The following is a 27,853-nucleotide window of genomic DNA, read 5'->3' on the forward strand; positions in this document are numbered from 1 at the left end:
GTAGACAATGATATATTTCGATTGCTCAAAAGATTAATCGAGAACGTTGCATTGGCTAAAATAAACAGAAGAATCTAAGCTTCAAATGCTTGAAAGTAACAGAGGTGACGAATGTGATTAATAAATGGGAGTTCGTAAACGTTCCATAAATGTTAAATAAAACTTCACAAATCTTCTTCTAGAGAATACCAACATAGCTATCTCTTGTTGTAAAGTATGGGCTGGAGATCATTGCGATTTCGCCCCGGCCTAGAGCTACGACATTCCACTTCTTAGTAGATTGAGACGTCCTAAGCCTACGAGATTTACAGCGGTAATAGCGAGCGCTCTTCCGCCGAGCTGATAAATAGCCTATTTAATTATATTTACGCAGCGCCGGTCGAAGCTCGATAAATCCTCCAAGAATGCTAGAATAACGCAGTCGTTTACGGCCAATACGTAACGGCCATAAGATCAATCACCAGCGACGTACGTATTAGTTGAAATTAGGGGAGGGATAAATTGTTTCGACGTTTTCAGTAGCTATTTTTGTTTACAGATTCATCAGAGGGTGTTCACATTGGGGAGCTATAAACAGCGATATGTAAACATTGTGGATGCGTGTACCATACGATGTCCTAGGTCCTACAGCGCTCCGGATGTGTACAATTAGACTGTTTGTTACGATGTCACTGAACCCGCAGCAAGGTTAGGAAAGGGAGTGTAAACAATCTAGACGGCGAACCACATCCATCAAGTGTGCAAACAATGAAATCGAGACGTCAATATTACCTCGCCCGCTCGCTCCATCATACAATACTCAAGTTAATTCGCAATGTGAGATAACGCAGCTGTATGATAGGCGCCAACCGATTAGTTCTTTCGTTTCCATATTATGTTTAAAAGATGGTTAGGTTAGCAATGGAGCAGTGTTGGCCTAGTGGCTCCAGCGTGCGACTCTCATCCCTGAGGTCGTAGGTTCGATCCCCGGCTGTGCACCATTGGACTTTCTTTCTATGTGCGCGTTTAACATTCGCTCGAACGGTGAAGGAAAACATCGTGAGGAAACCGAAATGTCTTAGTCGAAAAAGTCGACGGCGTGTGTCACGCTCTGGAGGCTGATCAACTACTTGCCTATTAGATTTAAAAAGATCATGAAATAGATTCAGAAATCAGAGGTCCAAATCTAAAGAGGTTGTAGCGCCACTGATTTATGTATGTATTTTTATTGTTAACTTAATCTTAAAGCTCGATTACGGTTGGAATTCTTCGAATTCGGGAGGGCCTGGGTCAGTGTTACATCATTTATGATATTTTCATAACACTGTGATTCATACCCCAAACGATTCGACATTCCATTTTTATTCTGGGTCAACAGTATCCTTATCCAATTTACTGGCGTAATCTCGTTAAAGAACAATCACTATGAGTTATGACATCTGCAGTATCTGAGCAACGACTGTTTTTTAAATAGCAACTTTAGATAAAGTAATATTCACGCGCCTAACGTGATTATATCGAATGAAATATTTCTTCACCGAGACTCCTAAATCCTAAGAAATTCCATCCGATTACTACCAGCGCAGACAATTTACAATTTTGATCCTATGATAACAAGGATCATAAATAAGTGACACGTCCATATCTGCTGAATGTAATCGGAAACGTGAGATCGGCGGTCGAGTCCACTCAGTGACACATTTATTTGTACTCAACGTTGACATATCTTTATCACGGCTTCTTCTTATTTGAGACGCAATCTCAGGTGTTTTAGCACTGAAGTACTTGCTGCCGCCTATATCGAGACGCCGAAGGTCGACTAGACTTTCGCTGTGCAACCAGCATAATATATTACGCGAGTAGCCCAACCCGTGTCAGAAAATCTAGTCGCCTACGCGAACGCGACACGAATATGCAATGCCGGCGTCTATCCTATTATCATAAAGGTAATCGAAACTCATTATGGTAGCCATCTTGACATTGGCTCGTTTGATACGTTCAGTTTGGTAACAATACCAGAGGCACGCATTCCATCAATGAGAAACGATTGTTCTCATTCGGCAAATCACCCACGTATCTTTGTAGCGCTGGTTGCACAATTCGGTCGCGTAACCGCGTTTTAGAGCAGGTGAACATTTGCACACCGGGCGGCCTTGGATAGGGAACCCCTCATCATTCCAGGACTTACTTCACGCGTAAGCAACAGAGCGTTACACTTAACCGGCGTTAAAGTATTACGCATAACGACAGGAAGTTAAAAATGTGAGATAAAAACTTGGCCTCTAATTAGAACGGCTGTAAAAAGTTCTTCTTCGGTTTTGTAGATAAAACGTCTACGAACGGCGGGCGAACGGACGCGGCGACCTCGCAGACACCGCTCCATACAGATCGAGTTTCTTTCCGCAAAGTCGAGATAACTGCAGATCGAGAATCTGTTCTCGCGCTCGTTGACTTTGAAACACAGCTTACCTTATTCTGTCCTCTTTTAGCCGTCATTCAAATAGGAAAAGGGAGGTCGGATATAGTACCTAAATTGACGTGGAAGTTTCCTCAAGCCGCCGGTGTTAGTCATCTCAGTTAGTTTTAAATTAACCTGCGGCACAACTAAAAGCAGCGTTCTAATAATCGACATTATCTAAAATAGCCGGGTGACCAACGAAACCGAAAGTGATGTGTGATGCAACGGTCCCGAATTTAGTTAGAGCGGGCCAAAGCGGTGCATCGGCCGCAAGGGAACGCCGCGGCCGGGGCGGGCGCCAGCTGCCAAACCCCTGGCATTTCGCGCTAATGACACGAATAAGATATTAGCGCGGATAGTCTCTGAGGAATCTGAACCAAATATTCGGGGCGCGTGTCTAACTAAATCCACTATAATTCTACAGCAGAAATTTCTTTGATCTATAAAAATCCTTCTTAGGCATGAACTTACAACGAAAATAACATAAAATAAAAATTATATGGCACGAGAATGAGTCAACTACAGTCCCTCAAGTCATAAAAAAACAATATTACGGTAGCAATATAGGGCTCTAAAGCAAAGTTGACTCAAACTATAATTTATACTCATTCCATCACTCCATGAAAGTGAAACTTGATCGAGTGTAGAAAGCCACAGATTACACGAGCACAAAATCTGCTCCCGTGTGCCTCGAGCAACGCGAAATTACCAATAAACGATCCCTTCCGAAGGCGGAGAATCTAACGACGAAATGAATTTCACTTTAACAGTTGCCTATAGCTTCAGATTTACGGCCGTCAACAAATTTCGTGAATGCAATTTAGACGTTTTTAATTAAATTCTATATCATACGCACCAATACGGCACTAGGTTTGAGATTCGTGATTAATCTAAGATAAAAACGCTGATAAAGATAAAATATTTTACGACACGGCTGAATTAATCGTTTTGTTATGCTGTAGTTCAGTTATAAAGGAGAGCAATATCAAATGTATTATTTTATCTAATCAAAACACCGCTAGCAATAAAATGAAGAGAGATAATGAACGACACAAGAACAATGACTTATTAAAGTTCCGTAAATGCTTCACAGTACGAGACAATTATGAACTTGACACAAAATCAAAGTTGTTGTAACAAATTGTACATTTCGCACCTTAAGAATGACAGCTGAGGCTCAATAACAATATTTAAACTTCTCATTATATACTAACTGAAACAACGACAAAATACTCTTCGATTATGAGTTATTAATTTTGATTGCTGGAGCATAATATCTTATCGTAACCTTAATACTATATATGGTTTTTCTATTTGATAAACTGCCTTGGTTTCGCTTATTTATAGCGATGTTAAATAATGTGAAAACAATTGAATAATGTAATGGAAAATAACGATAACTGTTACCAATTAATAATATCATGTTAATATGTGATAATTCAAATATTATTGTTCTAGTTAAAGATGTAGTAAATACACGCCTAATTAAATATTATCCCATTGCTCCACAAACGTGTCAATGCTTTTACAAATAATATTGATGTTCATAGGAAATTCTCTAGATAAATAATTAACTATAATTTAATACAAACAAGTAGATATTTTTTTATTGAATTTAAATTTAAATCTCTAGAGTGTACTCCCCTATTCTTCTATACTTTGATTAATTTTTAGCTATCTTTCTCTAATCGGCAGCTCATGTCTGAGCGTAGTGGTCATCAAGGAAGCATCTCGAGCGGACTATCTGTTTCCACCGGTTTCTGTCCAGCACTTCTCTTATGACAGTGTACAGCTTTAAGGACGATGAGTGTTTCACTTGATCGAACCATCTGGTTGGTGAACGCCCACGTGATCCTTTGCCTTCTGTGTAATTTTTAACACACTATACGTGTAATCCTTAAGTTCGATTTCTGTTGCAACAATAATTCGTGTCGAAAGACAGTAAGCTAATTCTGTGTTCTCCCTGGTTACCGCTAAGTAAAAATTTTGCAGATGAGTTATTTATTTGTTTATAAAAACACTCTTGCTCTAACAGGCAACCCTAAATTGACAAGAGTGCACAATAAGTGAATAAAATTTACATACAAAACAAAAAAAAAACAATCACATAATTACAATTAAAACACAAGAAATTAACTAACTACTAAAGACACTAACAAAATATAATAGAACTTTTGACAGTTCACTCAACGGACAATGAAAAAGGTCCGTTAACCTATGTAATTCTTTAACTAAATTAAGACACCGAATCATATGTGCTCTACATATGTTAGTTCGCAAACAATAGATCTCTAAATAACAACATGTTACAGACTAATCTAAAAACCATATTAGACAAACAATGAAAAACAAATGTTTCAAACATCGTTTATGAAGCGACGACAGAACCCTTACGAATGCTAGCCTGATTTTGATAACGAGCCCAAAACGGGTTAATTGTTTAGGAGTAATACTGACCCCGATACGATCTCGACCTATTTATTGTCTAAACATTTCGTTTCCAGTAATACTCGCAAAATTATATTGCAAATAATGTACGCCGTAAAGTTTTTAACACATAAAAACTAACGTCCTGTCCCGGCTTCGCATGTATATAAATATTAGTATATACATATATGACAATAATTAATACTGCTTATATTCGTTGAAAGTATACAAATATTTTCTCCTTCAATAATATTAGTCAATACTAGATTGAAACGCTTTTAATTATCGCTATCATTGAATTTGCATTTAAATTTATTTTTATAAATTTAATACGTAGGTTGCACCGAATAGTGTGAAATGTCCTTCATCGTGAAAAATTACGTAAAGTGATTGTTTTTTGTTTTAAAAATAGTCAAACATTCAAAAATAGAATGCAATAACTTTTTTATAAAATCATGTTCTAAATTTAAAAATAATGTGCCAGTGACAAAACTTTGGGACCGACTACGTAGTAGTTTTGGAATTTACTGTAAGTGCAGACACATTAAATTGATAACCCCCTTTGATTGGATTTTTTTAACTCAATAAAAATAAATATTAATAGGTATAAAAAAAAACGCAAGAGCAATTCACTACTAGTTGCAATTTTTTCCAATTTCCAATAAAATAGTATGAAGTAGGTTGTATTGTTTATTTCACAATCTGATTTGTGGTTTTAAGAATTGCGTTTTAAGCATTACTGTCCACCGCACCACGTATTAGTTTCATAAGGGTAATTTATTAAATAAAAATATTGTTTATTCCACGCTACGTTTTCGTGTGTAAATTACTTTAAAATTAGGTCTTACTTTGATAATTAAATTTGTGAATTCAACGAATTGGGAAAAAGTGATAATTAAATTATAGTGATGATTATATAGCATTTTTTTATATTCTACCATGTAAAACTTTTTTATTTTTATTGATATTTTAATCTAGACCGAGTTATCTAGGTAAGTACATTCACATAACCAATGTCAATGCCATAACGCTAGCAAAACGTTTGCGAACATTATTGTATGGATAAAAACCAATGAGTCATTACTTGAAAGGTCGAAAACAAAACTTGGTGCGTTGATTGACGACAAGTGGCTATGTATAGTGTTAAGACTTGTTCTATTACATGTGCCGTTATTGCCCTCGCTTGATCTAATACATTCTTTTTACCTTAAGATATCTCCGATATTGGTCTTGTATATCACAACGATATGAACAAATTTTAGCAATCCTTTTCGACAGTGTCGCTTACCATCTGATATTTTATTAAGATAAAATCCATCAAAACATTCCTATCTTTAAAATATCGTACCTTCTGGTAAATTACTTTTGTACTCAACAAGTACACAATGAAATTAAAATAAGGCAAATAATTTATCTATAAGATATGTTATCAGTTATCAGTATTATACGTAAAGCCAGAAGGTACATAGAAAAAACACAGATAATGTGTTACACTGAAACACAATATGTATTGTAATATAATATTGTGTTTCAGTGTAACACATTATAATTAAAGTCTGGTTTGATTCGGCCCTTAAAAAAAGGCAGTGATGATCAGCTAACAGTCTTACATCTTAGAGAATTTTATGAATCTTTTTTGTAAATTAATGGGAAATTGGTTTCTATAGTACATTAGTACTGTAAAATTATCATAGATTTGTAAGCACTAAAACTATAAACCCGTATTAGAAACCGTGTATCATTGTTTCGTGTCGGATAGATTTACAATCGATTATATTTGATACTATAATCAAATAACAACTTCATTTCATGATTTATCACTTGCAAGTTTTCACTTTTGTTTCCTAAACTCTCACAAATAAGGTCAAAGTGTGTATATAATAAGTAATATCAAAATGTTAGTTTCTACTAGTATTTAAAAAAAACAAAAGACAATTACATAATGCTATTTTCGAAAATTAAAACCAAACCTAAATTAAACAAGCACGGACACAATTAAAAAATACCGGCAAATTTTATACCAAATTTATTTAAACGTTAGGGGTAGTTTGTTATTATTATTTGTAATGAATTTGAGCATGCTAAGCATAATATTTGGCATTCTACGTTTTGTTAGGCGGCTAATCTGGCTGTAAAGCAAACTTAAAAATACTATTACGATGCAGGAGGGTCAAGCAATAATACCTTATCTAATGGATTGTAGCCAATTTATGTTAATGATATTGATGAATGCTAAAACGTTTACTTTCGAAATCATAAATCATTTATGATTGGCTGGCTATATTATAATTTCATTCAAGGTGTTCTACCGTTTGGTATCACTTTTCTTTTAAATGTGCAGTACTTAATGTGCAATCAGCAAAAAGCATAACATACATTTTGATATTTAAACCTTTGATTGAGTATGGAATGTTTGTTTTGTTTTTATGTACAAAGTAATATGAGAATGAATAGGACTAAACATTCAGTGGCTATTTGAGTTTTATGAATTAATATTTCTGAGAGATTACACCAAGTACGTTCGTAGTAAATTCACGGGGTTAATGTATGCCTGCTAGTGACCGCACGGTTGCGTCCAACGAGGGGAAAAGTTGTCGAGCTTGTCCATGTTACTATACTATAGCTTAATGTTGCTTTCATATTTTAGATGCAAGAGGTTAATTTGAATTATTTAATAAACGTAACATGTACCTAGCAGGCAAGACAAAAAGGCGTTTTATCTACAAAATAAAGAAGATATTCTATTTTAATAATTAAAGAAATAAATATAATTATAATTGTATTTATAAACAAAATGAAGAAAACAATAAAGCTAAATTTATGTTATTACGATTGAAAAGAGAATTTAATTCAAATTTTATTTAAATCAAAAACTTATAAGTTTAATGCTGACAAAATACTTTAAACAAATTAAACATTGTAATGGACAATATTTTGTATTTGTTAAGAGAAACCATTAATGATGATGCAAAAACAATTTGAAAAGAACTTTGCAACATACCAAATATTTTATTATATTGAACATTTATGATAACAGTAGGGCTACTCCATGATATAGTACTTCAGCGATTGAAAGAATATAGAGTGAGATACAGATGCATGATGGTAATATATTCAATACTAATGAATTCTTAGATGTATGGAACATTTTACATGTATCAACACAAATTTTACAATTGTTGTAATAGTGCAAAATTTGTTAAATAACTCATAATCATACACTATATCATAATTTCAATTATGTATCTACAGATAACAACTTTTAAAATATAATATATCTATACTCACATAACATAACACAAATATTCATTATTAGTAGAAATGATTTATAGAACCAAAATAAATAAATGTAAGCTAAAAATAATTATTAAATATTTCTTTTTTCACCACATATGAGCTACATATACTAGTACATTATGAATTATCTTTGTCACAGTAAAATATTATCTATTTAAATTATCAAGGTAAACTCCCTGCTCATCAGTCATTTATATAAGTGTCCTTGCCACCTAGTAAGTTTAGAATTAAAATTTAACAACATACTGAAATACCTTGAAATGTTGCTATATATTTCAAGTGATTTTTATAATAGTTTAAGGTACAACTTTCCATATGAATATAAAATGTTTACATAAGTTTTGTACAAGTTGGAGGTAAAATAAAATACAGCATAGTCAAAATTAAACCGTTGCCCCACGTTTTCTGCACAACGGCGGATCCAGGGGGGGGGTCATGGGGGTCATGACCCCCCCCTGAGCAGGACTTAGGTGGACCACTAATTGAACATAATGATTTTATACATAAATTTGTCACCATACAGATTATATGTAACTACATACCTTCAATATTTAATTAATTTAATATAATATAATAACTTTGTATGATGGCAAACGTTTGGGAATGAACGCATCGAAAATTTGAATTTTCCGCGCCACACTTGCCCGCGCTTGTCGCTATGAAACGTCTAGCTAGACCTTACCTCAATCGGAATCGGAACGACTAAACTTCAACATATCATAACATAGTCTTATTTTAAATTGTAACATCAATATGTATCCTAATATATGAAAATTGATACACTACCCTGTCAGCGAAGCGACAGCAGAAAGGTCTTTCTCTACGTTGCGCAATTGCTAATTAAATCGTCGCTAAGATCTTCAATGGTTGAAGATCGCCTAACCGGACTGGCACTTCTCCACGTTCATGGAAACGTACCCGTTGACGTAAATGACGTAATAACGCGTTTCGGGAAAACACGTTAAAGAAAAATTTATTTAGTTATTAAAATATATGTATTTTGTCTGTTTCTATTTTGTTTGATCGAATCCCTTGTCGTACCATCTCTTCACTTTTGCGAAGTTTAGCGTAATACCCCTGGACATACCTCTAGCTGTTATGACAAATCATTCACCACGGTTATGTAATATAAATAGGCTGCCTCATTCCGTACGTGATAGTTAGGCCGAGCTAAGCTCGCCAAAACAGCCCGAGCTGAGCTGTAAAGGCCCTAAAGGCCAACAGCGAGATTCCACTTAAAAAAAAAAAGGTGAATAGTGTGTCTCTGGATGTCTTCAAGAGGATGTGTATACAGGTTGGTCCAACTAGTGACGTCAATATTTTTTTTAGATTCCTCACATCTGGGGGTATATGAAAATACCCCATGTATGTTCCGCGATTTTTTGTAGTTTTCGAGTTATAAATTTTTTTGTGTTTTTTTAATGTTTTCTGCCAGCGAGGTTTCAAAAATTCATATCTTTTTATGTTGTAGGTATTTTGCAGTTTTTTTTCTGTTAAATGATTGCCTTAAATGATGTTCAAGTAAAAAAAATCCCAGCTTCTTAAAATTAGTTAAAGCTACTCAAAAAAGGTTTTAAAGTTAGAAGTTTAGTTTTTAGCTGGATTTGCCCAAACATTCGACTTCAATTTAAAAATACAAAAAGAAGTTTCCATAGCTTCTGGCTAAGTTTAAAACTCCAAAGGGTTCTAAGCTACCAAAATCATAGAAAAAAAAATGGTACTTAATTGGTCTTTTTTTGTTGTAATCGGTGGATTATTTTTTTGGTGGATAGGCTAAAAATCATTGAAGCATTAAAACTGTTAAAATAGATCATAAAGTTTCATTTGCCATAAGAAAAATAAAAGTCGAAAAAAAAACATTTTTAATGCTACAATGATTTTTAGCCTATCCACCTTAAAGGCCGATTACAACAAAAAAATACCAATTAAGTACCATTTTTTTCTATGGTTTTGGTAGCTTAGAACCCTGCGGAGTTTTTAAATTTAGCCAGAAGCTATGGAAACTTCTTTTTGTATTTTTAAATTGAAGTCGAATGTTTGGACCAATCCAGCTAAAAACTAAACTTCTAACTTTAAAACCTTTTTTGAGTTGCTTTAACTAATTTTAGGAAGCTGATATATTTTTTTATTTAAACAACATTTAAGACAATCATTTAACAGAAAAAAAAACTGCAAAATACCTACAACATAAAAAGATATGAATTTTTGAAACCTCGCTGGCAGAAAACATTCAAAAAACACAAAAAAATTTATAACTCGAAAACTACAAAAAATCGCGGAACATACATGGGGTATTTTCGTATGCCCCCAGGTGTGAGGAATCTAAAAAAAATTATTGACGTCACTAGTTGGACCAACCTGTATGTACACAATATTATGTGTTAAGTTTTTCAAGTGTACAATAAAGAAGTTTTTAAGTGCAATACTTACGTACATTAATAAAATATCTACTTTTTACTTGTATCTATTGTTATCAAAATTAAATTATAAGTTCTTGACTTGACCACGACTATGTGACCCCCTCCTGGTACCAAAGCTGGATCCGCCCTTGTTTCTGCACCTTCGAATGTATTGACTAATTCGTTATGAAAGTGACTAGTTGAGTGAATGATATATATGGCATAATATTGATAAATTATAACTCGTGCTTCTGACCTTGCAAACGGAGTCTGTTCCACATGATAAGTATCTGTGATGGGCTCCGACCTCATGATGTTGCGAAGCTTCTCTTCTGATAGCTCCAACAGTCCATCGCTAGCCGTTTTGAAGTCAGCTTTACTTATACCACTCAAAACACTCATTTTGAACGTGTAGACGACTGACGAACGGAAACTTGAAATGTCACCAACGAACACTATTTAGTCCTTATTACAAACGAATACACTTATACGTTACAAAGGCATCAATTAGGCCATAAGAAACATTTTAAATGCCTCCGGTTTCTCAAAAGGTAACTGAATGCTCTCCCTTGTCATTGCGAGAAGCGGTTACTGTGTGAAGGCTGTAAGTAAATCAACACGTTTAAACAAACATTTGCATCACTTCATATTTGTTAAGAAATAAAACAAACTGTTTATTTACACACGCGTTTCGAGAAAACTTTAAATTAAATTACAAACGCGGCAAGACAGCTGCGCATCGACGAGTCGATCGCACTTCGCCGTACACGTTTCTGCCAAGAAAGCAAGCCGCAAACTCCTGTTTCCTAGCGACCGTAAATGTTGCCACCAACTGCTACGAAAACGCATTAAATATAATAAAATTAAAGTACTTTAGTGTACTATTAAGTATTAACGCATCCGTACGTGGAATGTTTTGGACAGAAGTTGGGAAGATACTTTGGAATAAATTAAATATTAATAAATTTAATGTTTTCTACAAATTACACAAGCCTCCTAGGATAGTGATCAACCGGATAATTTGATTACAATATTGATTGTAATTAAATTTAAATAACTATACTAATTTAAAATTTCATAAATTCAAATATCAATTGTTATTTAATCAATAAAAATATGTACATATATTGAATGGCAAACTGAGTCTATACTTAAATAATTACCCTGAATTCATATTGAGTCTAAACGTTGGCAACATCACCGGTTTCAAGCGAGTGTCTAGTCGTTCCATTCGAAATTATGTCTTAGGAGTCCGCTTATATTAGTCTAGATGGCGCTTTTCATAATTTCATGTAGTACAAAGGAATCAGTTAGCAGTTACATACCTATATTTTATCTATATATTTAAAAATAAATCCTTAGTCAGGACATCACGCGTTCCTGTACCTGAATAAAAGTCAGGATATCCATAGCCATAATAATGTTTTATTATCCCTAGTCTACCTAACTTAGTCGTAGCGACACCTAGAAACCAATTGTGTACAAAATAAAATCCCAATTGTTGGCGCGTATATTTTGTCAATTAATATTTAATAAGTACCTTTCAGAAAAAGTTTTTAAGCGGCAATTGACGAATGAAGTTAGTGTATGTACCATTGGTCATCAACAGCTACTAAAATGGTTACTTAACAATGGATTACATTTATTAGTGTAAAATAATAATTATTTGACCGCTTCCAGTTTATTAATAACTAGCGACCCGCCCCGGCTTTGCACGGATGCAATGCTGATACTAAATTCAAAGAGCTATAGGGTATAGGGAGAACCGCGGCCTCCGACACGCAGCGTCCCGCAATTTTTAAATTTGTAATATCTTCGAAAATATTTATTTAAATCATATGCTGTAAAGGGCTATATATATCTATATTAAATCAACAATGTATTTAAGGTATTTGATTGGATAAGGATTAATTGCTGTATTGGTTAAAATCGCTTCCAAAATAAGCCATTATTTGTCGTAAAAAGTAAATGACAAAAAAATTTCATTGGGATATCCATAAGAGGTAGACATATCCCATCGCGGAGTTTTCTGTAGACCTTTTCAATGTGTACAATACTTAATACATTACTTTCATAAATCTCGTAGGGTTCGCAATGTAAGCGGAAAAAATGTAATTATTTACGATTTACGACATCACATTAGAAACCTCAAAAATAACAGTATTTCTCCATCTATATTTAATGGATGTTATTATACATTTAAACCTTCCTCTTCAATCACTCTATCTATTAAAAATAAACTGCATCAAAATCTGTTGCGTAGTTTTAAAGATTTAAGCATACATAGGGACAGAGAAAGCAACTTTCTTTTATACTATGTAGTGATTATGCATTGTATTGTATATTAATTAAGCTTAATCAAATTATAAGCCTCGAATTTTAAATAGAAAAACAACAATTGCTTTCAGTTTAACTAGCTTGTGGAAAGTTTTCGTTAGCTGCAACAATAATCTGTTTTACATCATTTTCTGATAACCGTTCTTCACTCTCTTGAACAATCTGAAACATATGAGAATATTATGTTTTTGGGTACTACTTGACTATTGAATCACCATCCAAAATCTTATTTAGGTTTTTTAGGTATAACATGTATATTTTAAGGAATACATTTATTATTTATTTAAAATAAAAAATATTACTGTTACATTTCTAAATAGTTAATTCAATTTAATTTATTTTATTGGTACACTAATTAAAGAATGCAAAATTAAAAAAAAATATTAATATGATATGTGGTTTACTAAAATTTAAATTTTTCTTACCAGTTGTATTTCAAGTTCTGTCCTAGGTGGTGTATTGATCATCATTAATTTTTCTAATTTGGTCAATTTAAATGACTTTATTGATTCTAAGAAATTCTTTATTTTTTCACTACTTTGATGTTGACATTCCGTGTCTTGTAAATATCTGACAGTCTGTAAAATAAATGTTTAGTACAAATCAAAACATTGATATACATTTAAACAAAAAATAAATTGTTTTAATATATTTCAAGTCACATTTTTGGCCAGTCTAGCAGTATATAATATATTATTTTTTATTAATATCAAGTAAAATTGGAATCCTTTCTGTAATTTTATTTCATTTAATTAGATTTGTTGTAGAAATCTATAGTACGGGAGGTAGCAACGTTTTCGAGAAAGAATTTCAGGTCAGCTGATTTTGTGATATGTCTTCCTTCTTGCACTTCCGGTTAGAGTCTGGGCAATCTGGCTGGCGGTAGCGGTTGCGTTCATTAGTGCGCATCCTATCTGTCCAAGTAATAATTCTGGATTTTAAAAGCATTTTAAGAAGCGTAATTTTTAATTTTTCTTTTATAAATACGTCTACCTGACATACTTTTTTTATTGCCAGACATTTTTCACGTTGCTAACTATGTGCCAGACGCGATTTTAAGTTTTATTTTTATGAAAATTTCAAAGCATTTTAGAATGTCTGTAATTTTAATATTATGTTATTTAAATATAAGGAAAACTGAAAATGAATTTGCCAGACATTAATTCGGTTGTTAAGTCTTGAATTAAAATGATAAAGTTTTGCAGTATGATGAAGCATTGCATTTTAAGAAGCGTAATTTTTGATTTTTCCTTTTTAAATACGTCTACCTGACATACTTTTTTTATTGCCAGACATTTTTCACGTTGCTAACCATGTGCCAGACGCGATTTTAAGTTTTATTTTTATAAAAATTTCAAAGCATTTTAGAATGTCTGTAATTTTAATATTATGTTATTTAAATATAAGGAAAACTGAAAATGAATTTGCCAGACATTAATTCGGTTGTTAAGTCTTGAATTAAAATGATAAAGTTTTGCAGTATGATGAAGCATTGCATTTTAAGAAGCGTAATTTTTGATTTTTCCTTTTTAAATACGTCTACCTGACATACTTTTTTTATTGCCAGACATTTTTCACGTTGCTAACTATGTGCCAGACGCGATTTTAAGTTTTATTTTTATAAAAATTTTAAAGCATTTTAGAATGTCTGTAATTTTAATATTATGTTATTTAAATATAAGAAAAACTGAAAATGAATTTGCCAGACATTAATTCGATTGTTAAGTCTTGAATTAAAATGATAAAGTATTGCAGTATGATGAAGCATTGCATTTTAAGAAGCGTAATTTTTGATTTTTCCTTTTTAAATACGTCTACCTGACATACTTTTTTTATTGCCAGACATTTTTCCCATTGTTAACTATGTGCCAGACGCGATTTTAAGTTTTATTTTTATAAAAATTTCAAAGCATTTTAGAATGTCTGTAATTTTAATATTATGTTATTTAAATATAAGAAAAACTGAAAATGAATTTGCCAGACATTAATTCGGTTGTTAAGTCTTGAATTAAAATGATAAAGTTTTGCAGTATGATGAAGCATTGCATTTTAAGAAGCGTAATTTTTGATTTTTCCTTTTTAAATACGTCTACCTGACATACTTTTTTTATTGCCAGACATTTTTCACGTTGCTAACTATGTGCCAGACGCGATTTTAAGTTTTATTTTTATGAAAATTTCAAAGCATTTTAGAATGTCTGTAATTTTAATATTATGTTATTTAAATATAAGGAAAACTGAAAATGAATTTGCCAGACATTAATTCGGTTGTTAAGTCTTGAATTAAAATGATAAAGTTTTGCAGTATGATGAAGCATTGCATTTTAAGAAGCGTAATTTTTGATTTTTCCTTTTTAAATACGTCTACCTGACATACTTTTTTTATTGCCAGACATTTTTCACGTTGCTAACCATGTGCCAGACGCGATTTTAAGTTTTATTTTTATAAAAATTTCAAAGCATTTTAGAATGTCTGTAATTTTAATATTATGTTATTTAAATATAAGGAAAACTGAAAATGAATTTGCCAGACATTACTTCGGTTGTTAAGTCTTGAATTAAAATGATAAAGTTTTGCAGTATGATGAAGCATTGCATTTTAAGAAGCGTAATTTTTGATTTTTCCTTTTTAAATACGTCTACCTGACATACTTTTTTTATTGCCAGACATTTTTCACGTTGCTAACTATGTGCCAGACGCGATTTTAAGTTTTATTTTTATAAAAATTTTAAAGCATTTTAGAATGTCTGTAATTTTAATATTATGTTATTTAAATATAAGAAAAACTGAAAATGAATTTGCCAGACATTAATTCGATTGTTAAGTCTTGAATTAAAATGATAAAGTATTGCAGTATGATGAAGCATTGCATTTTAAGAAGCGTAATTTTTGATTTTTCCTTTTTAAATACGTCTACCTGACATACTTTTTTTATTGCCAGACATTTTTCCCATTGTTAACTATGAGCCAGACGCGATTTTAAGTTTTATTTTTATAAAAATTTCAAAGCATTTTAGAATGTCTGTAATTTTAATATTATGTTATTTAAATATAAGAAAAACTGAAAATGAATTTGCCAGACATTAATTCGGTTGTTAAGTCTTGAATTAAAATGATAAAGTTTTGCAGTATGATGAAGCATTGCATTTTAAGAAGCGTAATTTTTGATTTTTCCTTTTTAAATACGTCTACCTGACATACTTTTTTTATTGCCAGACATTTTTCACGTTGCTAACTATGTGCCAGACGCGATTTTAAGTTTTATTTTTATGAAAATTTCAAAGCATTTTAGAATGTCTGTAATTTTAATATTATGTTATTTAAATATAAGGAAAACTGAAAATGAATTTGCCAGACATTAATTCGGTTGTTAAGTCTTGAATTAAAATGATAAAGTTTTGCAGTATGATGAAGCATTGCATTTTAAGAAGCGTAATTTTTGATTTTTCCTTTTTAAATACGTCTACCTGACATACTTTTTTTATTGCCAGACATTTTTCACGTTGCTAACCATGTGCCAGACGCGATTTTAAGTTTTATTTTTATAAAAATTTCAAAGCATTTTAGAATGTCTGTAATTTTAATATTATGTTATTTAAATATAATAAAAACTGAAAATGAATTTGCCAGACATTAATTCGATTGTTAAGTCTTGAATTAAAATGATAAAGTATTGCAGTATGATGAAGCATTGCATTTTAAGAAGCGTAATTTTTGATTTTTCCTTTTTAAATACGTCTACCTGACATACCTTTTTATTGCCAGACATTTTTCACGTTGCTAACTATGTGCCAGACGCGATTTTAAGTTTTATTTTTATAAAAATTTCAAAGCATTTTAGAATGTCTGTAATTTTAATATTATGTTATTTAAATATAAGAAAAACTGAAAATGAATTTGCCAGACATTAATTCGATTGTTAAGTCTTGAATTAAAATGATAAAGTATTGCAGTATGATGAAGCATTGCATTTTAAGAAGCGTAATTTTTGATTTTTCCTTTTTAAATACGTCTACCTGACATACTTTTTTTATTGCCAGACATTTTTCCCATTGTTAACTATGTGCCAGACGCGATTTTAAGTTTTTTTTTTATAAAAATTTCAAAGCATTTTAGAATGTCTGTAATTTTAATATTATGTTATTTAAATATAATAAAAACTGAAAATGAATTTGCCAGACATTAATTCGATTGTTAAGTCTTGAATTAAAATGATAAAGTATTGCAGTATGATGAAGCATTGCATTTTAAGAAGCGTAATTTTTGATTTTTCCTTTTTAAATACGTCTACCTGACATACTTTTTTTATTGCCAGACATTTTTCACGTTGCTAACCATGTGCCAGACGCGATTTTAAGTTTTATTTTTATAAAAATTTCAAAGCATTTTAGAATGTCTGTAATTTTAATATTATGTTATTTAAATATAAGGAAAACTGAAAATGAATTTGCCAGACATTAATTCGGTTGTTAAGTCTTGAATTAAAATGATAAAGTATTGCAGTATGATGCTTGTAGTACGAGCATAAAAAGGAATATAAAATTAGATTAAAATTAATAATCAACACTTTATTTAAATTGTCTTAATTACTAAATGTAAGTTATGAATAATTCATGCAACGTGAAAAATGTCTGGCAATAAAAAAAGTATGTCAGGTAGACGTATTTAAAAAGGAAAAATCAAAAATTACGCTTCTTAAAATGCAATGCTTCATCATACTGCAAAACTTTATCATTTTAATTCAAGACTTAACAACCGAATTAATGTCTGGCAAATTCATTTTCAGTTTTCCTTATATTTAAATAACATAATATTAAAATTACAGACATTCTAAAATGCTTTGAAATTTTCATAAAAATAAAACTTAAAATCGCGTCTGGCACATAGTTAGCAACGTGAAAAATGTCTGGCAATAAAAAAAGTATGTCAGGTAGACGTATTTAAAAAGGAAAAATCAAAAATTACGCTTCTTAAAATGCAATGCTTCATCATACTGCAAAACTTTATCATTTTAATTCAAGACTTAACAACCGAATTAATGTCTGGCAAATTCATTTTCAGTTTTTCTTATATTTAAATAACATAATATTAAAATTACAGACATTCTAAAATGCTTTGAAATTTTTATAAAAATAAAACTAAAAATCGCGTCTGGCACATAGTTAGCAACGTGAAAAATGTCTGGCAATAAAAAAAGTATGTCAGGTAGACGTATTTAAAAACGAAAAATTAAAAATTACGCTTCTTAAAATGCTTTTAAAATCCAGGATTTTTACCTGGACAGATAGGATGCGCACTAATGAACGCAACCACTACCGCCAGCCAGATTGCCCAGACTCTAACCGGAAGTGCAAGAAGGAAGACATATCACAAAATCAGCTGACCTAAAATTCTTTTTTTTCAAACGTTGCTACCTCCCGTACTACTAAGATAGATTCTCAGGGTAACAATAATTCCTTGGGTTTGGGCTACCTATAATATACCTATACGGTATCTACTACATAGAATACTAAATCACCAACAAGGATTTTATTACGGCATTAAAATTGAGTACAAATTTTTGGACTATTTTAACTGGTTTAATCACAAGAAGAACAAACCTATATCCTACTAAAGGATACACACCATATTAAGGTATTTCTTATGTCTTGATAAGTATTAATGTGGTATTATTAAGCAGATTAATCAAATGTATGTTATGTTACAATAAAATGTGCTAATTAGTACTAAAATAAAAAATATTACCTCATATGTAACAGTTGCTAGAGATGCTTCTCTTTTGTGCTTTTTTTGAGTATTATCTTTTAATTGCTGCAAAATTTGCATAACTTCAAAATTTGATAGAAATGCAGTATTTGCATTTATTCTGGAATAAGAATGTAACCATTAATACTTAAAGCTTAAGTAGCATAAACAGAGGTAAATCTTAAATTTAGCAAGACTAATAAATAGAGTTATTAATATTGGGTATGCTATTAAACTTATGTTTTTTATAGACAGATTTTATAAGGTAAACTTACATTTCCATTATGACTGAAACAAGCAGATTTATTTTAATTATCAATGTTTTCGTCTTGTGTCCTTTCTGCAAATAAAACTAAAAACAAAATATAAAAACAAAGCTACTAAATAATAAGTAGTTTTAATTAATAATAACCTTTTTAATAATTTCCAATTTTTGAACGCGTATGATTTAGAATATATTTATTGACCTATCATACGATTTCGAAGTAGGATTAAATTTTATTAGATATCACAAAATAGAAATCAGGGTAACTGACATTTTAAATGAATTATTATTACTATTTTATATATAATTTATTTGCCCTTAGCACAGACTAAAGTAATAAACCATACCACCACGTCTTATCTATTACTTCTTCATACCCTACGTAATTTTTTACAGTTTTACTACTTCTTTATCCCGAAAAATAGGAATGCTTGACAGAATTAATTCATAATTCATAAAATAAAATTTTCATATGCTAGAAAATAAAAATTGACATTTGTCACACGACGTCTTCTTATATGTAAATACTCTATAGCTAAATGTCACAGACCTTAAAAATTTTCACAGAAGCACAAAGATATGTATAGATATACTACATGCTAGGATGTATTAAGTTGAGAATCTATTTATTTCTAATATCTCTCTAGTATATTTAAAAAAAGATAGACTTTATCATTAGGGAATAAGGACAAATTTAACTAAGTAATTACTGAGCATATTTTATTTGTGGAAGGTTTTATAATATATTTTTTAATGTAGTTTTAAAAACAGGTACGTACGGGATTATAAAAACCTTCACGAAATATTGAAAATCTTTGCAGTTGAAAATTATATTTAGAACCTATAAAATATTGCAAAAAAAATAGTATAATGTAGTTCCAAGAGTGATAACTTTTAACTTAACAATGGTGTCCCACCTCATGGAAATACTTATCTAAATCATAATATTTGAAAAGAAGTCGTAAATAAACCTTTATTTTTGTGAATGACTATACTTCGTCAAAGTTAATCAAAATTTGAAACTAAGTTTATTTTCTATATAAATTTAAAAGCCGATGCTAAGGCCATTGAGATACTGATTAAAAGTTCCATACTAGTTTTTATTATTCTGTGAATTTAAAACCTACTAGATTTTTAATATTGTTGAAAAAACAAATTATTTCATTTATTTCGACCTCGTCTGCATTAAAATGTTGAAATTATACAGTGCTGGAATTAAAATTTTAAATTTTCAAAAAAAGGGAGACATTTTTTTCCGTCAAAGAACAACTGCGCCATTGGATACGTACTTTAATCATTATATATCTTTACCTTTACCAAAGGATAAAATATTAGCAACTTATGTATGGATTGATGGAAGTGGCATAACAATGCGCTCTAAGGATAGAGTATTAGAAAAACTGCCTTGCGAACTTTCTTCAGTGCCAAAGTGGTCTTTCGACGGCAGTTCTACAGGACAAGCTAAAACTAAAGATTCAGACACAGTATTGATACCATCTGCAGTGTATCGTGATCCATTTCGTATGGATCCTCACGTAATAGTACTATGTGAGACGTATTATGGAGACGGTACACCGACCGCTACAAATCACAGAGCTAATTGTGCAAAGATACTAAGTAAAATATCAAACCTAGAACCTTGGTTTGGTATAGAACAGGAGTATACAATGTTCGATTTTGATATGTGGCCCATAGGTTGGCCTAAATGCAGAGGCTATCCCACAACGAAATCTCTTTTTTCTTACTGTGGCGTTGGAGAGCATGTTGCTGGGAGAGAAATCGCGGAGTGCCATGCAAGAGCTTGCATTTATGCTGGTTTGGATTATGCGGGATCGAATGCTGAAGTGATGAAAGGTTCATGGGAGTATCAAGTAGGCACAACTTTAGGAATTAAAGCTGCTGATGATTTATGGCTTGGACGATATATCTTAAATAGAATAGCAGAGCATTTTGGAGTCATTATCAGTTATCATCCAAAACCGATGGGAAAAGACCAGCCAGGTATTGGATGCCATCATAATTTTAGCGTAAAAACAATGCGTAGTGATGGAGGGTTAACGGAAATTGAAAAAGTGTGTAATATTTTATGTGAACGACACACTAAGCTTATTAAGAATTATGGTCTCATGGATGGGGAAGAAAACAAAAAAAGACTAACCGGTAAATTTGAAACTGCAGCATACGATTCATGTAGATGGGCTGTAGCAGATCGTGGAGCATCTGTCAGATTACAAAGAAACGTTGCAGCAAATAAAAAAGGATTTCTCGAAGATAGACGACCTGCTGGTGATTGTGACCCATATAGAATATGCGCTCTCCTTGGAGAAATATACGTAGAATAGATTTAAAAAAGTTTAAATAATATTCTAATATTCTGGCTGGTCAATACAATTGAAAAATTCAAACCTTTTCGAAAATAGAATATACCATTTAAAAAATTATTAGACATAACTAAAATTTTTAGAACAGTCTTAACAAAAATTTTCTGTACAAATTTAAGTTATACAAAATTTAATATTTCTAATATTACAAATATTACAACAAAAAATAAAGATTATTATGGAATCTTTGATTCAATGCATCACACGGAGCCCTATCTTACAAAGTTTCAAAAATGTCCGTGTATCTTCAAATCGACATATGCTCAAGCAGTCTATAAATCATATTATGAGCAAGAAAGTAATGGACAGGTATATGCGGCTTCCAATGCCATGTAATAAAGTTCTCGCAACTTATTGCTGGATAGATGGATCAGGTATTAATATGAGATGCAAGGATAGGATTCTATCTTGTACTCCATATAGTGCCGATGCCGCACCAGGCTGGGCTTTTGATGGCAGCTCTACTGGACAAGCAACAACTGCAAACTCCGATACTAACCTGAAAGCGTGTGCTGTCTATCGCGATCCGTTTCGATTGGAGCCTCATGTTCTTGTATTAGCGGAAGTATATATGGGTGACGGTTCAGCAGCTAAAACTAACCACAGAAAGTTTTGTAATGACCTCTGTGAATTTCACAAAGCTGAAGAGCCATGGTTTGGTTTGGAACAGGAGTATACAATGTTGGATGTCGATGGATGGGGTTTGGGCTGGCCAAAAGGCGGTGGTTTTCCTGCAGTTAATTATGAGTTTTCCTATTGTGGAATCGGTGCAAAGTATATTGCAGGTAGGGATATATCTGAAGCCCACACTAAAGCTTGTCTTTATGCAGGATGTGATTTTGAAGGGACTAACGCAGAAGTAATGTTTGCATGCTGGGAGTGGCAGATAGGAACTACAATTGGGATAAAAGCTCCTGATGATATGTGGATGTCCCGTTACATAATGTCCAGAATATCTGAAGATTATGGAGTTGTAATAACTTATCATCCAAAGCCAATGGGGCCAAAACATCCTGGTGTCGGCATGCATCACAACTTTAGTACAAAAACAATGAGGAATGACGGGGGCTATGCTTTTATTGAGGAATGTATTAAAAGGCTAGAAAAAAATCATATGAAGCACATGAAGAATTATCAACACGATGAACAAACTAATAGAATGCGTCTATCAGGCAAGTTTGAAACTGCACCCTTCGATAAATTTTCTTGGGGAATAGCAAATAGAAAAGCTTCTATTCGATTGGGAAGAAATATTAAAGAAAAGGGTAAAGGGTTTATGGAAGATAGAAGACCAGCCGGTGATTGCGATCCCTATTTAGTATGCGGTTTACTGATGGATACATGCTTAGGATCTGTTAAAGGTGGAGGCGGCGGCGGCAAAAAAGGATGTTGTAAGTGAAGTTTCGATGTAAAGTTTAAAATTCAATAGTATAGTTTTTATTGATTGTCAAGAAATTTAATATTTTTTTATATTTAAATTATACAATGTAATATTTTCCGTTGTAATAAAATATTATATATACATATTGGTAGCATGTTTATATTCTCATTAATTCTATTCTCAACAAGTCAATAATAATCAATAAATTTTATCGGATGTCTAAAACTTCAAGTTTCTATGAAATTGTTTCCGATAATAAAGATAAAATACCGGTAGATGGACTGCTTACATAGTCCATGCGTTTTTATATAGTTATCAAACTTAAAAAAAAATATCTTGATTTCTCCGCTACACAGAAGCAGAGCTACGGAAAGGTCATCTATAATAGTATATAATATGGTATGTATGGTAAACAACCACATATATTGAATATTCAGTAAAGACGTTACGTAGTCCACATTTAACGAATGTATATAAGTTTATAATATCGCCTCCCTTTGGCAAATTACCGTATTTAAAAAATGGTCTCTGCCGTCTCGCATTTTCTATTATTATTCTAAAATATGAACCCTTTATAATCTGTCATTTTATGTTTGACTGAGATTGTCTTTGTACATAAAGAATTGCCATTTGTAGCGTTTTTATTTTTGTAGAAAGACTGTGTATATTAAATTGGCAAATCAATAAATTCTATTATATTTTGTAGGTAAAAATTAGGCTAACTCGGCAATTATAGTGGACTGTCGTGGGAAATCACTTGCTTCTGCAGCTGTAAAAATAAACTGATTGTCAGTCGCATTTCCACATAAAAAAGCCGTTAGAAATTAAGGTCATGTACTTTGTATTGCATATTATCGTGTTGAATTAAATTTATTCAGACTGGACCAAACATATATTGTATACTTAAAAGCAAATAAACTATTTAATTTTACCACCGTAAATTGTAAAATATTATGTGGGCTGGAAGCATTGCATAATCTATGAATGAAGGAATTAAATTTTTTTAAACTGGCAACATCTGAATCGCGGCCATTTTCATTCTTTTCTCTATTCCTGCCGTCATATGGCGTACAGTGTGTTAGTTTGTCCGCCATATTAATAAATCAATAAACAGCAAAATGCCGTCTTTCTAAGTGTGTTAAATTAATCCAACCACATCCAGTTTTTGTGTAGATAAAATATCTACTCCATCACAATGGAGAATTCCTACGGTGTGGGTATTGTGAATAGATATGCTCTTTTCTTGGACGATGAGTCCGATCCTCTGGATGCGTTAAAAGCGCGAGAGCAAGCAAAAGAGCAAAAAAAGAAGACCAAAGAGGCCGAAAAAGAAAATAAGGGCAAACCTGAGGCCAAACCTAAGATCGGCAATGTCGTTGTGAGAAAAGGTATTAAGGAAACTCAAAATGTGAAGTCTCAGGAAAATAAGAGTGGCGATCAACAAAAAAACAAGGGGCCGGCGCGGAGCAACGACCGCAATGCGGAACGTCCGCCGCCTCGTCGCCGCGAAGATCGTCCTCAGAACGGAGCCGTAGAGGGCAAAGAAGGAGCTAGGCCTCCTCGTCGTGAGTTTGGAGATCGCAAACCTAACTTTGAGCGACGCAATTACAATGACAACTCTGAAGGAGGTGAGCGTCGTGGTCCGAGGCCTCCTCGTGAGCCCCGCGAAGGACAGCGCGGTCCTAGGCCTGGTTTTGACAACAGGGGAAAACGTGAGTTCGATAGGCGGTCGGGTTCCGACAAAACGGGAGTTAAGCCGGTCGACAAGCGTGAAGGAGGGGGCCCTCATAACTGGGGCACTCTCAAAGACGACTTGGAGGAGGAGTTGAACAAAACTGGATCCGACGGCGACGTCGGTGAAGAGAAGCCCGCGGAGGCCCCGGCCGTAGGTGCTGGGGATGGGCAGCAGCCCGAGCCGGAGCGCACGGTGCCTACCGAGGAAGAGCCTCGTGAGCTGACGCTGGATGAGTACAAGGCGCTGCGAAACGCTCAACGCACCGCGCCTCAGTACAACTTACGCAAGGCCGGCGAGGGTGAGGATCTGAGCCAATGGAAGAACTTGGTGATGCTGGAGAAAAAGAAGGAAGGAGGCGAGGACGATGATAGCGATGAGGAGTACGACATTTCTGACTATCCGCAGCGCGTGGGTCGTCAGAAGCGGCTGCTGGGCATCGAGTTCACGTTCAGCGACGGCACGCGGCGTGGCGCCCCAGGTGGTCGCGGCCGCGGTCGGGGCGGACGCGGTAGAGGCGGGCGCGGGCCGCCACGCGATGAGGTCCCTGTTGAGGAGCCCCGGCCCACTGCGCGTTCGCAGGTGACTCCTCCGAAGGTCGATGACAGCAAGGATTTCCCCTCTCTCAGCTAGACTACTAACAGTGAGCCTTTACTCCCCTTACTCAGAATACATAGAGATACAAATTACTGTACTGTTATTTTTTTGAAGTAAATATACAAAATATTTACAATGTGTATTATATTACATTGAATTTTAGCCTTAGTGTTGACAATGAACCTTTGCTAAGATTCGAGAGAGTAAATTTTAGTGATGGGAATTGACTAAGCGCACTCGGGCAGTGATGAGGGGGAGGTTGTTTCTGTTTTAAAAGATCGCGACAGTAATGCATTATGATTCATAAAGTATAACAGTAGCTTTTTATTGTAATCGCATCAGCTTATGGTTTTAACTTTTTAATAAGTTGTATGAATAAGATTTTAAACTCTTGACTGAGACATGCTATATTGAATTAACTCCGTCACAACTTAGATTAGAGTATTTGTGAAAATAACCCTTGTTGCATTTTGTCGTGAGTTTGTGTTGGCAAAGTAATGCAAACTTAATCTGTAAATAGTCTTAAAATTTATAAAAGATAAGGTCTTTAAATAACAAGGTTGATTTTTGTTGTTACACAAACTTCTTTGAAAAATAAACATTTTGTAAGTGTGAAATATTGAATTTTCTTTACTCTTTTCACAATCAAATAACATACTCATGAACCTTCCTCCCCCTACTATAAAGCATTTGTATGATATCCATATCAGCTTTTAGACAAACTGCCTTAATGGTGATCTTACTAGTATTAATCTGCTTGGTTTATGAAGTTTTCACATTGATAGACCATATTTTATTTTGTACAATTTTTTCTTTTTTGATATAAACTAGTTTCTGCCTTTGATTCCGTAACTCATTTTAACTGGATCACTTGGTATATTGCTATTGCAGCTGTAGTGCTGAAAGTACAGCTACTTCTTTAACCAGTTAACAAAATACATGACTTTGGTTTAGGATTAAATAAAAGTATTGATGTAATTAATATAGTAGGTATATTGACACATTTTATCACTTTCACACAAAAACAAGTTACATAGAATTTTTTACATAAAACAATACTCAAGGTAGTTTAAATATTTAACATATATAACTTACTGAAACATACCTACACCTGTGTATCATTCATACAAGCACAATAAATAATATATTTACATTAAATTAAAGTTTCATAATAAGGTTCTCAGGAAATGCTATTTTTTATTCACATTTACCATTACCAAAGAGAAATTCTGTGTTCTGTACATTTTATAAATAAATGAGGAACATCAATATTAGCGATCATCACAACATCCACATATTCTCATTATTTATCTAATACAATATAAATTAAGAATATCTACAGGGAAAGCAATACTATATTTGTTGCCAATTTTTTATACTTTTTATATTTAGTTGACTAGGAAATGGATGTTATTTAAAGAATCTATAGCTTCTCTGTCTTAGCCGATAAAGAGTTTAATTATCCCTTAGTATTCACGTTAACATAACTCTTAATAATAATTAAAGTATTATTTTGGTAGAATAATGTTGAGTAATGCTGATAAATAATTTTTGATCATGTTATAAATTAGTGACATAAAGCATACCTAAAAACTAATCTTGGCCCTGGGGCCTTTTTCACAGCCACAATACAATTATTATCTTACAAATAAAAGCAGTAAAGTACAAACCTTGACAGATAAGTGGCCTTTATATTGATATAGGGTTTTATACGACAGTTATATATAGACATTGAGTGCATCAACACTATATCGGCCTTACTATCATTTATCATACATAATTATAAGGGCACAATACAAGACTTGTTAAGCCAGTTGCCTACACAATAATATTTTGACATTTATTCAATTCCAAAAGTATTTGTTTCCTCAACAGCTAAAAGTAATTTTTCATGTAATAACTGAGGTGTTGGGTATGGAGGCAGATCTAGGCGGTTGAAGCAGGTGTGAGCTCTTGGCAACGACTCTACTCGTCCCCACCGCTCAATACAGAACTTTCGGGGTCCGATAGATCCTTGCAAGGCAGAGAATCCTTCGTAAGGTATTGATGAAGTTCCAGTGACAAATTGTACGAGACGTAGACGTTGTTCATTTGAAAATCTGTAAAAAAGCATAGATTTTAATTTAATAATATTTCATGGACATAACATTACATAACCTATATATAATTTAATAATTGTTTTATTTTTAACTAACTATTATGGTAACATACATATATGCACTAAAATAACATAGTTTTTTATATTATAATAAATTTGAACGGCGTATTCAAAATTAGTTGTGATATTTAAAAAAAAATTCTTAATCAGAATATGTTGGTATCACACATGGTTTTACAACTATCTTATCACTAACCACAATGGCCGTCATAGATGACCCAACAAAATTGAAGGCCTTGATATAAGGTAACTAGTAATTAAAATACATTTTTGAAATATATTATGACTTACAATTAATTTACAACCAAATTTTTTATTATATCTATTGTTATTGATTTTCTAAATAAAATACTCTTTATTAATAAATTGCCTATTTTTATTAATAAAGAGTATTAAGTAATATTTGACCTAATCCTTTTATACAGTAATATTGTAAAAATTAGTTTCATTTTCTTTATAGACAGGTATTTCTGGTTATATGTATATTCGCGACCTTGACAAGCTAGGTTTAACTTAATTAACATAAATTTTAAAACTCGTTAGTGTAGTACAATTCCATATTAATATTGTGAGATTTTTTCTGCTTTTGAATGGTTATTATAGAATTAGATTAGTTCTTCAGCATAAAAAAATATATTTTGTCTAGTGCACTCTTATAAAACTACCTGTAAGGGTGAACCTGTAGAACCTACCCAG

At 32.6% G+C, this 27,853-nt stretch overlaps 6 protein-coding genes across 15 annotated transcripts in view; 3 read left to right on the forward strand and 3 right to left on the reverse strand.

Annotated features, from left to right (window-relative positions):
• LOC125054339 (death-associated protein kinase related) overlaps nucleotides 1-11,377 on the reverse strand; it is a 159,458-nt gene extending 148,081 nt beyond the window's left edge. Inside the window, exon 1 of one of the 2 annotated variants that reach the window (XM_047656147.1) lies at nucleotides 10,817-11,377. In XM_047656147.1, coding sequence (XP_047512103.1) covers nucleotides 10,817-10,962 — 146 coding nt within the window. In that variant the 5' untranslated portion in view covers nucleotides 10,963-11,377. The remainder of the gene's footprint in view (nucleotides 1-10,816) is intronic. The other variant, XM_047656149.1, reaches the window with a different exon arrangement.
• A 1,560-nt stretch (nucleotides 11,378-12,937) lies between these two features.
• LOC125054852 (DNA-directed RNA polymerase III subunit RPC9-like) lies at nucleotides 12,938-19,425 on the reverse strand. Of its 6 annotated transcripts, none has more exons than XM_047656983.1 (5): nucleotides 19,259-19,425; nucleotides 18,919-18,995; nucleotides 18,644-18,764; nucleotides 13,323-13,475; nucleotides 12,938-13,059 (listed from the first exon to the last, which is right to left on the reverse strand). In XM_047656983.1, exons 2-5 carry the CDS (start codon nucleotides 18,924-18,926, stop codon nucleotides 12,970-12,972), a joined length of 372 nt encoding a protein of 123 aa, XP_047512939.1. In that variant the 5' UTR covers nucleotides 18,927-18,995; nucleotides 19,259-19,425; the 3' UTR covers nucleotides 12,938-12,969. The 6 variants fall into 6 exon arrangements, with proteins under 6 accessions (XP_047512939.1, XP_047512940.1, XP_047512937.1 ...); XM_047656984.1 differs by having other exon boundaries at nucleotides 18,919-18,983; nucleotides 19,256-19,425; XM_047656981.1 differs by having other exon boundaries at nucleotides 19,256-19,425.
• Nucleotides 19,426-20,037: 612 nt separating this feature from the next.
• Nucleotides 20,038-21,440, forward strand: LOC125054920 (glutamine synthetase 1, mitochondrial-like). Its single transcript, XM_047657072.1, has one exon. It carries the CDS (start codon nucleotides 20,099-20,101, stop codon nucleotides 21,248-21,250), a length of 1,152 nt encoding a protein of 383 aa, XP_047513028.1. The 5' UTR covers nucleotides 20,038-20,098; the 3' UTR covers nucleotides 21,251-21,440.
• On the forward strand, nucleotides 21,322-22,818 carry LOC125054919 (glutamine synthetase 1, mitochondrial-like). The gene has a single exon (XM_047657071.1). The coding sequence runs from the start codon at nucleotides 21,468-21,470 to the stop codon at nucleotides 22,686-22,688; it is 1,221 nt and encodes a 406-aa protein (XP_047513027.1). The 5' UTR covers nucleotides 21,322-21,467; the 3' UTR covers nucleotides 22,689-22,818.
• An 872-nt stretch (nucleotides 22,819-23,690) lies between these two features.
• Nucleotides 23,691-25,616, forward strand: LOC125054369 (plasminogen activator inhibitor 1 RNA-binding protein-like). Its single transcript, XM_047656220.1, has one exon. It carries the CDS (start codon nucleotides 23,866-23,868, stop codon nucleotides 25,033-25,035), a length of 1,170 nt encoding a protein of 389 aa, XP_047512176.1. The 5' UTR covers nucleotides 23,691-23,865; the 3' UTR covers nucleotides 25,036-25,616.
• A 358-nt stretch (nucleotides 25,617-25,974) lies between these two features.
• LOC125054366 (E3 ubiquitin-protein ligase HECW2) overlaps nucleotides 25,975-27,853 on the reverse strand; it is a 77,369-nt gene continuing 75,490 nt past the window's right edge. For all 4 annotated transcript variants that reach the window (XM_047656212.1, XM_047656211.1, XM_047656213.1 and 1 more), the window contains one exon: nucleotides 25,975-27,098. In XM_047656212.1, the coding sequence (XP_047512168.1) occupies nucleotides 26,840-27,098 (259 nt within the window). In that variant the 3' untranslated portion in view covers nucleotides 25,975-26,839. The remainder of the gene's footprint in view (nucleotides 27,099-27,853) is intronic.

Source organism: Pieris napi, chromosome 12, assembly GCF_905475465.1.
Source record: "Pieris napi chromosome 12, ilPieNapi1.2, whole genome shotgun sequence".
In the NCBI taxonomy this organism is placed as follows: Eukaryota; Metazoa; Arthropoda; class Insecta; order Lepidoptera; family Pieridae; genus Pieris; species Pieris napi.

What these genes read in the sequence shown, in the direction of transcription:
- LOC125054920 (XM_047657072.1), top strand. Translation starts at nt 20,099, where the DNA reads ATGTTGAAATTATACAGTGCTGGAATTAAAATTTTAAATTTTCAAAAA.
- LOC125054369 (XM_047656220.1), top strand. Translation starts at nt 23,866, where the DNA reads ATGGAGAATTCCTACGGTGTGGGTATTGTGAATAGATATGCTCTTTTC.
- LOC125054852 (XM_047656983.1), bottom strand. An exon ending in TAGCAACTGTTACATATGAG is followed by an intron (nt 13,476 to 18,643) that starts GTAATATTTTTT and finishes TTTATTTTACAG; the next exon opens with ACTGTCAGATATTTACAAGA. An exon ending in CAGAACTTGAAATACAACTG is followed by an intron (nt 13,060 to 13,322) that starts GTAAGAAAAATT and finishes CATATGTTTCAG; the next exon opens with ATTGTTCAAGAGAGTGAAGA.
- LOC125054919 (XM_047657071.1), top strand. Translation starts at nt 21,468, where the DNA reads ATGGAATCTTTGATTCAATGCATCACACGGAGCCCTATCTTACAAAGT.